Raw genomic sequence first — 15,591 nt, 5'->3', positions numbered from 1 at the left:
TGCGTTGTGTGTCTGTCTGTGGGAGGCGAGGTGGGGAAGGAAGGGAAGGAGGGCAGGAGTGGCCAGGAGGGCGTCCAGGGGGGAGTCACCTCCCTCCCCTTCCCTCCCTGGGTCCCTGCTCCTCCTCCCAGAGGCGGCCCTTTCCTTCCCTCCCTTGGCCTCTCTCTCCCTGACAACTTGGGGCTGCTGCTGCTGCTGTGTGTCTCTAGGCGGCCGCCAGGGGTCGCTGCAGAGAGACTCCGCCTGAGGCAGCAGCGGCGGCGGCGGCGCCTCCCTCCTCGTCCTCCTCCTCCTCCTCCTCGGAGCTCCGCTGGGGAGAGAGAGAGAGAGGAGCCAAGGAAGGCAAGGACTGGAGGGGAGGAGGGCGGCTCAGGATGCTGCGCTTCCTCCGGAGGACCTTCGGCCGGCGGTCGATGCAGCGCTACGGACGAGGAGGCGGCGGCGAAGGGGACGAGAGAGACGGGGCGCAGCCCGGGGCGGCGGGAGCCTCGGCGTCGGTGCCTCACATCCAGGCGGTGTCGGGCGGGAAAGGGGCGCTGCCTTGCCGGGTGCAGCTCCTGGACGGCACCGAAGTCACGGTGGAGCTTCCCGTGAGTAGCGGAGCCAAGGGGGCGGGACGGCCCTGGTTCGAGTCCCCGGATCCCTTCGGCACCTGCTGCATGAAGGACGCCGCCTCCCTCCTCTTCCCCTTTGGACTCCCGCAGGAGCCTCCCCTGCGCCCCTCGGAGCGCCCCCGGGATTGTGGGGCTCCAGGGGCAGCCACAGGGCCTCCCTCCGAAGCAGCCCCCCTCGAAGGATGAGGGCCCTCCGAGTTTCCCCTTGGGCTGCTCTCAAGGGCCCCATTCACCTCCCTCCTCCTCCTCCTCCTCTTCCTCCTCTTCCTCACCTTTCACCCCATGAACAGCCTTCACTAATCTTGCTTTATTTATTATTAATAACAAATTAGTCTTTAATAACTTCATTAAATTATTAATATTATTAATAATATTATTTAATAAAAAAATAAAATAAATATTATTAATATAATTTAATAAATCGTTGCCAATATCGTTAATTATCATTTGTATAATTTATTCAATTATTACTACTGTTATTCATATAATTTAACAAATTATTACGAGTTATTCATATAATTTAATAAATTGATTATTATTATTATTATTTGTACAATTTAATCAATTATTATTATTATTCATATAATTTAATAAGTTATTATCATTAATTATTATTTGTATAATTTAATCAATTATTACTAGTTATTCATATAATAAATTTATTATTATTATTTGTATAATTTAATCAATTATTATTATTATTCATATAATTTAATAAGTTATTATCATTAATTATTATTTGTATAATTTAATCAATTATTACTAGTTATTCATATAATAAATTTATTATTATTATTTGTATAATTTAATCAATTATTATTATTATTCATATAATTTAATAAGTTATTATCATTAATTATTATTTGTATAATTTAATCAATTATTACTAGTTATTCATATAATAAATTGATTATTATTATTATTTGTATAATTTAATCAATTATTATTATTATTCATATAATTTAATAAGTTATTATCATTAATTATTATTTGTATAATTTAATCAATTATTACTAGTTATTCATATAATAAATTTATTATTATTATTATTTGTATAATTTAATCAATTATTATTATTATTCATATAATTTAATAAGTTATTATCATTAATTATTATTTGTATAATTTAATCAATTATTACTAGTTATTCATATAATAAATTTATTATTATTATTTGTATAATTTAATCAATTATTATTATTATTCATATAATTTAATAAGTTATTAATCATTAATTATTATTTGTATAATTTAATCAATTATTACTAGTTATTCATATAATAAATTGATTATTAATATTATTATTTGTATAATTTAATCAATTATTATTATTATTCATATAATTTAATAAGTTATTATCATTAATTATTATTTGTATAATTTAATCAATTATTACTAGTTATTCACATAATAAATTGATTATTATTATTATTTGTATAATTTAATCAATTATTATTATTATTCATATAATTTAATAAGTTATTACTATTATCATTAATTATTATTTGTATAATTTAATCAATTATTACTAGTTATTCATATAATAAATTGATTATTAATATTATTATTTGTATAATTTAATCAATTATTAAATTATACAAATAATAATATTAATAATCAATTTTATTAATATTATTATTTGTATAATTTAATCAATTATTATTAATATAATTGAATAATTATTATAGTTAATTATCATTTGTATAATTTAATAAATTACTAATATTATTTATATAATTTAATAAATTGTTTTTATTATTATTATTATTTATTTGTATGATTTAATAAATGATTATTATTAATCATATAATTTAATAAACTATTGTTAAATAATTATTTTATTATTATTATATGAATTATTATTTTATTAATAATGATCAATAATATTTTTATTTATATATTAATGTCACTCGTAAAGCATAATTCCCATATATACAGTCAGCCCTCTGTTTTTATCTGTTCCAAACCACCCCATGAAAATGGAGATTCCCATATATTCAAGCCCCATTGGGGTGCACTTCCACAGCCGCGCACCTATATTCAAGCCCCATTGGGGTGCGCTTCCACAGCCGCACAGCTATATCCAAGCCCCATTGGGGTGCGCTTCCACAGCCGCACACCTATATCCAAGCCCCATTGGGGTGCGCTTCCACAGCCGCGCACCTATATTCAAGCCCCATTGGGGTGCGCTTCCACAGCCGCGCACCTATATTCAAGCCCCATTGGGGTGCGCTTCCACAGCCGCACACCTATATTCAAGCCCCATTGGGGTGCGCTTCCACAGCCGCACACCTATATTCAAGCCCCATTGGGGTGCGCTTCCACAGCCGCACACCTATATTCAAGCCCCATTGGGGTGCGCTTCCACAGCCGCACACCTATATTCAAGCCCCATTGGGGTGCGCTTCCACAGCCGCACACCTATATTCAAGCCCCATTGGGGTGCGCTTCCACAGCCGCACACCTATATTCAAGCCCCATTGGGGTGCGCTTCCACAGCCGCACACCTATATTCAAGCCCCATTGGGGTGCGCTTCCACAGCCGCACACCTATATTCAAGCCCCATTGGGGTGCGCTTCCACAGCCGCACACCTATATTCAAGCCCCATTGGGGTGCGCTTCCACAGCCGCACACCTATATTCAAGCCCCATTGGGGTGCGCTTCCACAGCCGCACACCTATATCCAAGCCCCATTGGGGTGCGCTTCCACAGCCGCACACCTATATTGAAGCCCCATTGGGGTGCGCTTCCACAGCCGCACACCTATATTGAAGCCCCATTGGGGTGCGCTTCCACAGCCGCACACCTATATTGAAGCCCCATTGGGGTGCGCTTCCACAGCCGCACACCTATATTGAAGCCCCATTGGGGTGCACTTCCACAGCCGCACACCTATATTCAAGCCCCATTGGGGTGCGCTTCCACAGCCGCACACCTATATTCAAGCCCCATTGGCTTGTAAATAGGGGCACAGCCACAGGAGTTGACGCATGCACCTCAGGCCCACACCCCCTCCGTTCATCCCTCATGCATAAGTGAGGGACACGGGTATGAAAACCACCAGAACGGAGGGAGGACTGTATATATGCCCATACTGCTGAATGTCACAATAATAATAATAATAATAATAATAATAGGGTTTATTTAAATGCCGCCCAATCAGTCGTGACGTATTCAACAACGAGCAAAATTAAAATTATACCTTCAGAATACAATATCGTATGCGTAAACCTAAATGTGTTTACATATGCGCAGTGAAGATGGGGGTTAAAAAAGGTAATGTTTTTAAAGATAAAGTTAAAAGAATATCATCATTTGTTAAAAATAATATTTCTTTATTAATTTCATTTATAAAATATGTCTCAATAAACAGTCTTACGAATAATACAAGGTCAATTTTTTTTAAAAGAATTAAAATATTTCTTTATTGATTTCGTTTATAAGGTATATCCTCTCTCGATAAACAATCATACAAACATTAAACTATATAGCTTACGTTCTCACATACCCTTCATCCTTTCTTCTTTCTTTCTTTCTTTCTTTCTCTTAGCTTACAGTTGTAAACCGCTTAGACACTGCTTAGGAGATGTGAAGCGGTATATAAATGAAGCTTGTTTATTTTGTTTGTTTCTCACTCCTTACTTTTCCTATTCTTGTCTCTTATTTACACTTTATCCCACTTCTACTCCTCCTTCCCCTATTCATCCCCTCTTTCATTCTCCTATCCTTCTCTCTCCCCTCTCAACCTCTCCATCCTACCTATCTCCATCCTTTACACACATACTCTTACCCCCAAATACATACTTTAACCTTCTTACCTTCCATTCATATCTAATATTTCCTCTTAAAAATTCAATTGAAATTTTGAAATGTTAACTTTCAAAATATTCTGGGGCCCTTCCTTTCTTCTCCTGCTGAGGTTCGCCTCGCTCCCACCATCTCTTAAAGCAAATACAGGTGTTTGAGCAGAAGTGGTATTACCTGGCGCAGTCCGTATGCCATTGCCTGGAGGAGTAGATGTGTTGGCCATGTGGCAATGGACATGGTACAATACCGTCCAAAAACCACCAAACAGTTATACCTTTTGTGGGGCCAACCCGAATGCAAGCTTTCGAAGCACCACCGGTTTCTTCATCAGACACAAGTGTTTAAAAAAAAAAAAACATATGGGGAGGGGGCGACAATTACGACTTTGTGAAGTTGAAGGCTTTCACGGTCGACCGGCATCCATAGCTTTTTGGTGACTTTATTGGACTATGAGGCCATGTTCTAGAAGAGTTTATTCCTGACGTTTCTTCCTCTCAACCAACAGTATACAGTCATCTTTCCTTAGCCACTGATTTTTTATTCACTGATTCAAGCATCCATGGTTTGAAAATGTTGGGGGGGGACGGAGTATAAATTCCAATAGCATCCTTGATTTTTTGTTTTATATAAGGGATGCTGTTTTGCTATGCCATTATATTTAATGGGACTTGAGCATCCACGGATTTTGTTATCCATGGGTGATCCTAGAGCCAAACCCCAGCAGAAATCAAGGGTCACACAGTATATATATATATATATACTCCACTCTCTTCCATGCTAGCATTCTCTGAAGACGCCAGCCACAGATGGTGGTGAAATGTCAAAAATAAACTCTTCTGCAACATGGCCTCATAGCCCAAAACCCCCACAAAAATCTAATTATGACTTTGTTATTGACAAGCCTGCCTTTGGTGGAGGAAGATGTGTCTGTTCTCAGTTCAGGTGTTGTTCGAGGGACCTTCCTGTATCTCTTTTTTGCCTTGCAAATGGGACTCAAACCTTTCCTTTTTTGTTTCCTGGACACTCCCCCCCCCGCCCCCCCATGGCCAGAAGGAGGAGGAGGGCCCGGCCGGCATGAACACAACATCTGAACTCAAAACAAACACATTCTTCACTAAATGCAGACTTGTGAATGACACCATAATTTTTTAAACATCCTATTTCTTCCCCTCCTGTATGTTTTTAACACCTTTGCCTGTTGAAGCAGCTGTTGGAGCTTCAAAAGCTTGCAACCTGGATTTTGTGCAGTTTGGTTGTCCCCATGAAGGTATCCCTGTTTTGTGGATTTGGGGTGTTGTTGTACTGGACATACGGCAGCTGCCCCTGGCCCATTCTCCAGAGGCACCTATGTGTGGCATCCTTTCCACACAACCTCGATCACAGCATGATTTCAGCTCCAGCTCTAACGCTGCCCCTTTTGTGTGGTTTCCTATGATCCCAGTTGCGGTGGGAGCAGATGGTGATAGTGTTGCCTTCTCCTTGCCTCTCCACCTTCAGAGACAGGCCTGGAGACAGACATGGGTCTTGTTGTCTGTTTTGCATTAACTTCCCTCCTTCTCCCTGAGGGGCATACCTGTAGCAATACTTGCAAGGAAAAACAACAAACTGAGGCCAGCCAAGAGTTATTTTCTTGTCTTACTTGCTCGAGCGTACTGTGTACGCATACATACGCATTTGGATTATGTTTGCCTGAGGCAGGTTGGACCTAAGAGACTTGCCGGATGAGGAAAGAGCCCTGCCTTATTTGCTTTTCCTGGTCACGACGGTGCCTTTAGAAGTGCGAGCACATTTCTGTCGCTTGCCAGACACTACTTGCTGCTTGCTGAAATCCTGCTAGAAGCCGCGGTGTTAATTTTTTGCTCATGGAGAATTGTATCTGGGCCTTGGATCAAGTGTAATGTCGGCCTTGCAAGAGCCCACAGTTAGGCATGCCTGTGCCCATGTTGTTTACACCAGCAAGAGGGGTTGTAGAAAGGATCGAGGCTGGCAATCTGCTATTGTTGTGTTAGTTTGTACTGTTTAACAAATCACATACTGCCCATACCAGTGGGCTTCCCAAGAGTACAGGAGAGCCTTGTGTGGGCACCAGGGACGCTGAGTGATGCCTAGATTCTGGAATGTTAGTTGGGTTTCATATTTCACGTCTTCCGATCCCTTAATAGTTAAAAGGACATTTTTGTGTCTCTTCTGTTGTCTCTGAAAGTGTTTTAACGTGTTGGTGCTTTTGTACAGTGTTGGTTTTATCTTTGCAGTTCTTAAACAGTCTGACCAATATCACCTATGAATATATGGAACTCAGCCATAGTCAGTGGTGCTTATTAACTCATCGCTCTCAGTAAAAGCAAAAGAAAACATGTAGTCCAGTGCAACATTAAACAAATGTTGGTATTTGTTAACATTATTGCAGCAGAAACAAGGTGATACCTTGGTTTTTAAAAAAACGGACCAGGGTTTTATGTGAATAGGTACAGAATCTGATTACCTGCCATACAATTAATGATCCTGAATTCTAGTGTTAGTGGCTTTTGAAAATAAAGAGTCTTGTGCCTGTTGCTTTGAACTAATCCTGTCTCAGTTTGGTGGGGTTAACAATCCAATAAAAGTGCAAGGACTGAAGTCTAGGTAATCTTCTGGTTTTGGTAGCAGCATTTGTAGATAACATCGGCAGAGTTCATATACATCAGACTAACAGTGCAGTGGTTATTGCTGTTGCGTCAATTACTAGACAAGTGTGTGATTTGTTACTTACCAACACATACCAGATTAGAGCCCTATTCAGTTATCAGTTCTTTGTAAGTGTGGAGGGAAACAGGGACACTGTCCACTCCTTCCACTTACAACATCCTTATGTTGATAAGGAAGTTCTGCAGCATAAATTTAACCTGGAGCTCTGTAACCAATTGCAGTTTCATTTCCATGGCAGATTTTCTCCACAACACAAGAGAGGCTGCAGGGGACGTCAGAGCATACTCTGTCTCCTGTCCCTTTACCAGAGTGGGGGAAAGTTAGCTTGTAGGACTATAGTTCCAAACATCTTTGGGAGTTGTAGTCTAAACAGACAAAACTTTGAAGCTCTTGTGCTTGCAAATAATGAATAACTGGGTAGGGCTAAAAATATTTACACCTTACCTTATATGTAATGTTAACTGAGCTACGGACTCTATTGATACTCAGATCATAGTATTTGTGTTCAAGTTTCGGGGGCAGTTCTCTTAAGTAGGTCTGGCATACTGTACTTATTTCTGTTACTGGGAAGCCAGAATATTCTCCTGAAGCAGAAGAGACTGCCCCAAGGGAATCACCGTAGGGCAAATAAATTACTAGGCGGAACTTGTCTGGTGGCTGATTCCCAGGTGCAGTGATTTCATGCGAGTTAGGCAGTGCAAAGTGGATGTATGCATCTCCATTTCATTTTCTATTTTTAAAAATATGCTAATTGTGAAAGTTTTTGAAGCAGTTAAATAAAATTAAAGTCATCTCATAAAAAAGCTCTGCAATTAAAATCAGTAAAAGCAGAAACAAGGATTAAAAGGAGAAATACCAGTGAAAGCAAAAATGTCAATCAAATCATAACATCGAAAGTAACATAATATACAGCATGCTTAAAAGCTTGATAAAGTAAGACTCTTTTTAAAACCTGTTTTAAGAATAACAAAGTATATGCCAACTGTATATGTTTCCAAGGAGACTGGCACACTTCAGGTGTCATCACCCCAAATAGCCTGTCACTAGTCACCAACTGTCTGACCTCGGTGAGGCACTCTGTTGAGCATCTTTTTAAAAACATTGACAGGTTCATATGAGATCCGTTAGGAAATACCTGTTCCCAAGTCATAAAGGGATTTTAAGAACAAAAGTAGTTGTTCATTACTGTGTCTGGTGACATACTCTCCCCCTGCCCAGCAAGATTGTACAGATGTTACTCATGCTTATGATCCTTTATATCTTGTAGACTAGAACTCGGATCTGTTGTTCTTTGGCTATTGTCAAATTGTGATGGTGTACTTGTTAGCTGCTTGTAATTTAACACTTTGTAATTTGTGAGGGAAATTGCTCACTTAAATCCTCCACCAAAATCAATGTTGAGATTATGAAATACAATGTCTTAACATCTTGCCTAACTAAAATCTTCCTTCATTCAAATCGGAGAATTCAACATGGTTCTCAGGCTGCATTGTAACTCTTTAAGAGATTTGGTGATTGGTTTAGCTTCTCCAGTTAACAAACGTCCCCTCCTTGTCATTACACATTCAGTTCTAAAAGGAGAACCTTTGGCATCAAGTGGAAAAATTGAGGGTATAAGAAAGGAGAATGCAGGGACTTACAGTTGTCCAAGGTAGAGATGAGTCATGGAGGGGGTAGGAACCATCACTTCCAATACCCAGCTACTTCCGATGCATCTTTTCTAGTTATGGGAATTGGCTGAAATGTAGGTGGGGACCTAGGCAAGGGGAGTCAGTGTTTTAGTGCTGATTTGAGTTGGCCGGTTTTTTAAAAGACGGGCTCTGGGCGCATTTGGAGTCTCTAGGGGAACTGGGAGGCTGCAAAACAGGGAACTGGATGTGGACCATGAACCTCACTTTCTCCACCACTGTTCCAAGAGAGACTGGAACATGGGATTGGGAAAGAGATAAGCAGTTACACTTTTGGCTTGAAGTCCCTTATTTTGGTTAGTTATTCAAAATACCCACTTTAAAAGATATTTTATTACACTATGCCATTTCGTTTTGTAACTTTTCCTCTTACTCTTGTCCTTTTTTCTGGGACAAAATGTTTTAAACTAGGAGTGGGCATCTGATTCACAGCAATGTCTGACTCCCAACTGTTTGGCCATAGTCTCAATGACCTGACTCCCACCCCACAGCTATTTTGCTGAAATCAAGAAATGTAGGAAGGGCGAGCAGATAGGAGTGGATCTTTGTTTGGGAGGACTGTGCGCTCTCTTCATTTCTTGAAGAGAAATGCAATTAAGAGATTGTTAATTCTATGGTTTTTGCTCCTGGCTTCCATTGATGGATCCAGGGCTTCCAGTAAAGTGTAAAGTAGATCCCATGAACCCAAACTATACTCTCCCATGCCTTAAGCTACAAAGTCATGCATAGATATTAATGTGAGGTAGGCTTTTCTTCAGATGTTTGTTGTGATGGTTTTGACCACTTAATGATTCATAGTCCCTTCCTCTGATTTTGAGTCTTTATGAAGTGTACTTTTTAGTATTTTATCTCCTTGTAAACTGAATAATGCAGTAGCTATCCTCTTAAGCCTAGAATTTGGGGATGGGGAGAGAAGTACTATGAGAGGTTCAGGCACAGATGTCAGTTCATTCCTTTTATTCCTTAGGGTAAATGCCCAAGGGGCAAAGGGTGTAAATGCAGTCATTAGTTCCTGTTGACCTGTTATCATACAACCATGTTCAGAAATCTAATCTTTTATAGAGCAGTGGGAAATGCGGAGAGCTTTTCTTCTTTGGGTCAAGCAGTGCATGCCTTATGGGAGGCAGGTTAGTGTGAGATCATGTAGCAACATGGTGAAGAGACGGAATAGCGATCCAGAAAATCCCCAGTTCAAATCTTGACCCTCATCTGCCATAAACTAACTGGAGTGCAGTGTAGAGGTAATGCAGTTTGACACCACTTTAACTGTCATGGCTCCATCCTACAGAATCCTAGGATTTGTAGTTTTGTGAGCAACTAGAGCAGTGGTTCTCAGCCTTTGGTCCTCTAAATTTTTGAGACTTCGACTCCCAGAATTCCTGAACAATGAGCATACTGATTGGGACTTCTGGGAATTGACGTCCAAAAGCCCAAAGGTTGAGAACCACTGCACTAGAGGAGTCTAAAGACCTTATAAAACTACAAATCTCAGGATTTGGTAGGATGGAGCTACAGAACTTAAAGTGGTGTCAAACTTCATGTTTCTACAGTGTAGATGCACTCTAAGCTAGCAATTCCTTGCACAGTTAATGTAAGGAGGTTCAGTTGAACTGTAGGATTTACTCAATGCAGCTGTGCATCACTGGACTGCACATGAACTTAAGCAGGCTTCTGTTCTTGGACCCACTTTCCATCTGCCCCAGAGCTAACCTTCCTTATGGAGATGTTTTAAAGATTACAGGGATCATACAACTCCTCTGCATCAAAAGCTCCACTGTGCACAATCCAAAGTGCTTATTATGACTTATAAAGCCCTTTATGGCTTATGTCCAGGCTGTCTAATGGGACTGTATCTCCTGATATGAGCCTGCCTGGAATCTAAGATCCACAGGAGAGGCTCTTCTCTAAGTCCCACCACTTTCACAGGTAGAACTAGTTGCAACACAAGACAGGGACTTATTTGTGGCTGCCCAAAGGGTAGGCCTTTGATCTGCTCTCCCTAGGGAGAATGAAATGGTAACTTCCTTGCGGTCATTCTGTCAGCAGGCAAAGACTTTTTATTCAGACTTTTTGAATTAAAGGCTATAAGAGTTTTAAATTGTATTATTTAACTTTTAAATCTTTTTTTAGAAAGCATGTTTTTAATATGGTTAATAGTTTAATTTGGTTGCAGTACTGACTTTTTGTATGTTTTAACTGTAATATTTTAAATGTTTAAGCTGCCTTGAGTCCCACTCTTGGGGGAAAGTTGGGGTAACAATAAAGTTAATAATAGTTTTAATAATTGAGCTCATATGCATGAAACAGTGTGGGCATTTCTCAACATGCTGTGTAAAAGCCAAGTACAATGGGCCTCCTCATTTATTGGGTGTGGGGCCCTTGTGAAAGTGTAAAAACTGCAAATGAAAAGCCATTGTTTTTCACCCTAAGAGAACACATCTCTAGGAATCTCTAGGTCTTGCTGTGTAACTCTATGGTCAACATCCACCAGAAACTGACAATAGAACTGCACTGAAGAACCTTCGAATGGCTAGTGAATGTTTTCTCTAGGAATCTCTAGGTCCTCCAGCATAATTCTGTCATCAATTTCTGGGTTAGAATCCCCTTCTCAGCCATGGAAACCCACTGGGTGACCTTGGGCAGTTCACATTCTCATCCTCAGGGGAAGGCAAAGGCACCTCCCAACAAATCTTGCCAAGCAAACAGTGTGATAGATTCACCTTAGGACCACCATAAGTAGGAAACAATTTGAAGGCACACAGTGATAACTTTTAGTGGTCCATCAGGAGAAAAAGAGGGTCTTCACCCAAGATCCAGACATAATTTTACCAAAGATGCTAGTATGGTGGTCTCTCCGGATTCACGGGGGGTATGTTCCCGGGGGGGTGTGTGTGTTACGAATCCAAAATTTCGTAAATATTCAAGCCCCATTGTCCCCAATGGCGTCATTGGAGATAATGAGACTTGACTATTTGTGAAATTCCCTCCCTTAGGTTGAAAAATGTCAATTGGCTGCGGTGGAGGGGGCTGGTTGTGTACATGCCAAGTCCCTAGCACTGCTAGGAAAGAGAGTCCTGATGGCTGCTGGGACCAATTAAAAACCCCGGGTGGCCCGGGCTCTGATTAAAGTCCCCAGCACTGGGGGGAAGATGCCAGTAAGGGAGGGAGGGAGCCACAGTCTTGGCCTCATGAATGACCAAAACTGTGAGTGCCAAGCCCGCGAATCTGGAGAGACCACCGTATTTTTCCCCTTTAGTGCCCCATTTCTGTAAGTGTATCTTTCTCTTAATCTCTGAATCTTCTTTGCTGGCTACCAACAAAAATCTAGGAAGAATCTGGGAGGAAATATCCAAAATACCTCTTCTCCTCTTTACTAGCAGCTGCATAGAGGAATAAGAATGTATATTCCCCATTCCCCCAGGTGTAAAACGCAAGGGGCAACACTGTAAGATTTTCTTGAGATAAGACTGGTCTCTGTATCGTTCAATGTTTGGGGAGATGACAACTGAATTTAAAAAGACTTCCTTCCCATTGTGTTTGTACCATTTCAGTTATCTCTAGGGAGTTATGCACTTTGTTTGTCTTCAACGCTCTTCCATATATTCATTTTGTTGTAAAGCAATTGGACTATATTTGGCCTGTGAACTGCTGCTTTGGGAGATGATGATGAATCCTTCCCTACTGCTATTTTCCCTTCCTAATCTTACTAAAGAGGTCACATCTCTGGACTTTAATAAAAGGCTCCAACTAAATGATTGTATTGCAAAGTCACCTACAATTTTATAAATCAGGTTGGCAATTGTATATTATAAAAGGATAACCTCACTGCCTCAGAAGCAGTCACGGCTGTTTGTATTCTGCTCATAGTAATGATAGATGGTTTAGCTTAAAGGGATTTAATCTTTTTGGTTGCAAAGTGTTGCAAGAATAGTTGGTTAATTCTTTGAAAGCATGGCAGTTTCAGGATTCAGAGTGGTAGCATGCGTTTCAAATTTTAATTTTTGCAATTATTCACAAGGTGGATGGAAATGCACTGCTGGCTCTATACTATTACTAATAAAAAATTAAGTTGGGGATATGGTGTCCAAAATGGTCAAGTACAATCTATACTATGGATCTGAAATTTGGTTTTAAATTACTGAGATAAAAGTAATCTAAAACCTGACTTGGCTTTTACTTTTGTTGTGATGGCAGGCTTGTTTTTCTGCTATCAGACTTCAACAGCTCAAACTGGAAGCACACTGTCCATCCTTTCACTTACAATAATCTTCCATATATGCCTCAGAGGTGCTTAGAAGCAAGGCATGAGGTCAGTATCATTACTTTTGTGTTTCCCATCCAGTATATCATATTCACAGATGTGTTGCCTCTGAACATGGAGGTTCTGTTTGGCTACCATAGTTAATAGCCATAGATTGATGCTGATATTAACCATTAGCCAATGATTAATAACCATTGTTCTCTTCTGTGAACTTGGTTTAATATTTTCTTAAAGCCACCTGACAGTGTCTTTGCTGATACCATTTGGTGCAAGTTGGAAGCATTTTATTTTAATGATGATTTGGAAATGGCTTATCCATGACTGGTAATGAAGTATTATTTATAAATGGAAATGCTGATTCTGCAATATTATCAATTCATTTTTATTGGTTCTAAAATGAATACTAATACAGTTCACCACTTGTTACCTTATACTAACTGTGCAAGGGAGAGAGACATTATGTCCATCATGCCAGGCTGCAGTTGGGAGAAAGGGATTTGTTTAAGACCATCTAGTTTTTTCATGGCAGAGGTAAGATTTGAACCAGGACTTTCTTGAACTATAGTTGTATCTTTCATCTAATGCAGTGGTTCCCAACCTGTGGCTCGGGACCCCTTTGGGGGTCGAATGACCCTTTCCTGGGGGTCGTCTAAGACCATTGGAAAGCACCTATTTAATTACAGTTATGAAGTAGCAATGAAAATAATTTCATGGGTTTGGGTCACCACAACATGAAGAACTGTATTAAGGGGTCACGGCATTAGGAAGGTTGGGAACCACTGATCTAATGCACTGTATCAGCTCTCTGGCTGGCAGCCCAAGTCAAAATACAACTGTATAAATGGGCTTGTGGAAGTCTTTCTCTCACCCACGAACTTCATCCTCACAGTTCAGCAAAGCTTTGCATTTCAGGTGTGAATAAATGTTGGCATGGCTTCCTTTTTACCTTAAAAGGAATAGGGTGCAGTTGCATAAGCAAACATGAAAGCTTTAGGAATATGAAATATAGGAGGCACTGGCTTTCTGTAGAAATCCACTTGTCTGTCATAGCTTTTATTGCTGTTTGCAGCATGTACTTTGCAAGATTCCAGAAAGTTGCCCTTTAGCACCAAGGACTTAGGTATGCAAACAGAACACAAGTTACACTCAGGGTGGTTTTTTTCCCTTTTGCAGGGCATGGACCTACCTTTCTGTAGTGAGGAGGAGGGGGAAGACCTCTGTAAGGGGAGGCATTAGAGGTATAGGAGGATTGGATATCAGGTTTGGATGAATCCTTAGGTTCTCATCAATAGATTTTTATTCACATTCTTTCTCCTCATCCCTGCTTTCTTCTGAAAATATGTTTGCAGTTTAAAATGTGCACCAAACAGATCCTTGGATGCGCTTTGTAAGCAATATCTTATTGTGGTGATGAGTGTTATATCTTTGTTGCCCTACATTTTTCTGTATGACAAGTAAGTAAAAAATGCTACTTCAGAGCTTCCCAGATTTTGTTAATCTTCTTAAGGCAATTTCATGAATATACTGTAAGCATGGAATGTCATTGTCCTGTTATTGCAATATGGCTTGTTACAATTAGTGACTGAGTTGAATGAATCATGCTCCACCTTTGTAACCTGAAATTGGAGCATAGAGGAGATGCAGTAGCTTTTGTGTTCATATAAAAAATGGCTCAATAGGTTTCTCTGAACACTCGCATAATAGAAAAGACCACTTTGAATCAGGCTCTGTCAGTTTTGAAGTGAACGAAATAATGACATATTTATAGGAGCATAAAGTCTGAATAATAATAATAAGCAGTTTGACGTGTGTTGTCTTTTCCCCCTCTGTAGACTTTGCTAGTGTTAGTTCTGTCAGTTGATATGTCAGGAAACAGTTTGTTGTCTTGTGCCCTAGTAGATGTATATGTGCAGTTTTTACTTTATTTTATTATTGGATTTTCAACCTATTTTATTCAATGGATTTCATAAGATTCATAAGTTGCATGTCGCCCTTTTAGCAAAATTTAATATAAGAGAGGCCAGGAAGGAGTGAGTAGAACGAGAGTGAGCATGTGGACGGTTTTCCAGGAGATGAATGAGAACGTATGGAGGAAAATTATAATCTCTTGTTTCCATAACTTCTTTAGAATAAGTTTTTATATTAGGAATTGATTTCCAGACCACTTACCTCTGGAGAGCATTCTCATGCCACCCATCATCCAGAGCCTCTCATCAGCCACAAGCTTCATTCTCCTTATACACTGGTGTTTGGAGCTGAACAAAGTACTCTGATACTATGACTAGTGCAGAAGAGAGTGATTATATCCTATGATTTGGATATTATCTCTGCTTTTGCAGCCCAAGGTTATATCAACCTTTTTAGCAAGTGTTGCACAGTACTGACTCCTGTTCAGTTTATGATCCACTAAGATAGCTGTATTGCTGCAAAACCAGTTCCTTCCCATCATGTACTTGTTCCCATTCATTATCTGGAGAGAAGAGAGGGCACCAAAATGAAAAGTTCTGCATTTATTCTCTTGGATTTCATCTTCC

The 15,591-nt window shown here is 40.0% G+C and overlaps 1 protein-coding gene across 4 annotated transcripts in view; it reads left to right on the top strand.

The window, feature by feature from the left end:
* Positions 1-356: 356 nt before the first annotated feature.
* LOC149309404 (band 4.1-like protein 4B) overlaps positions 357-15,591 on the top strand; it is a 147,598-nt gene continuing 132,363 nt past the window's right edge. For 3 of the 4 annotated variants that reach the window (XM_089532374.1, XM_089532377.1, XM_089532376.1), the window contains exon 1: positions 357-590. In XM_089532374.1, coding sequence (XP_089388500.1) covers positions 375-590 — 216 coding nt within the window. In that variant the 5' untranslated portion in view covers positions 357-374. The remainder of the gene's footprint in view (positions 591-15,591) is intronic. The other variant, XM_089532375.1, reaches the window with a different exon arrangement.

This window comes from Sceloporus occidentalis, unplaced genomic scaffold (genome assembly GCF_023333645.1).
Source record: "Sceloporus occidentalis isolate IW3139 unplaced genomic scaffold, rSceOcc1.0.p SCAF_7, whole genome shotgun sequence".
Lineage (NCBI taxonomy): Eukaryota > Metazoa > Chordata > Lepidosauria > Squamata > Phrynosomatidae > Sceloporus > Sceloporus occidentalis.
This window is presented reverse-complemented; position numbering and strand designations above follow the sequence as displayed.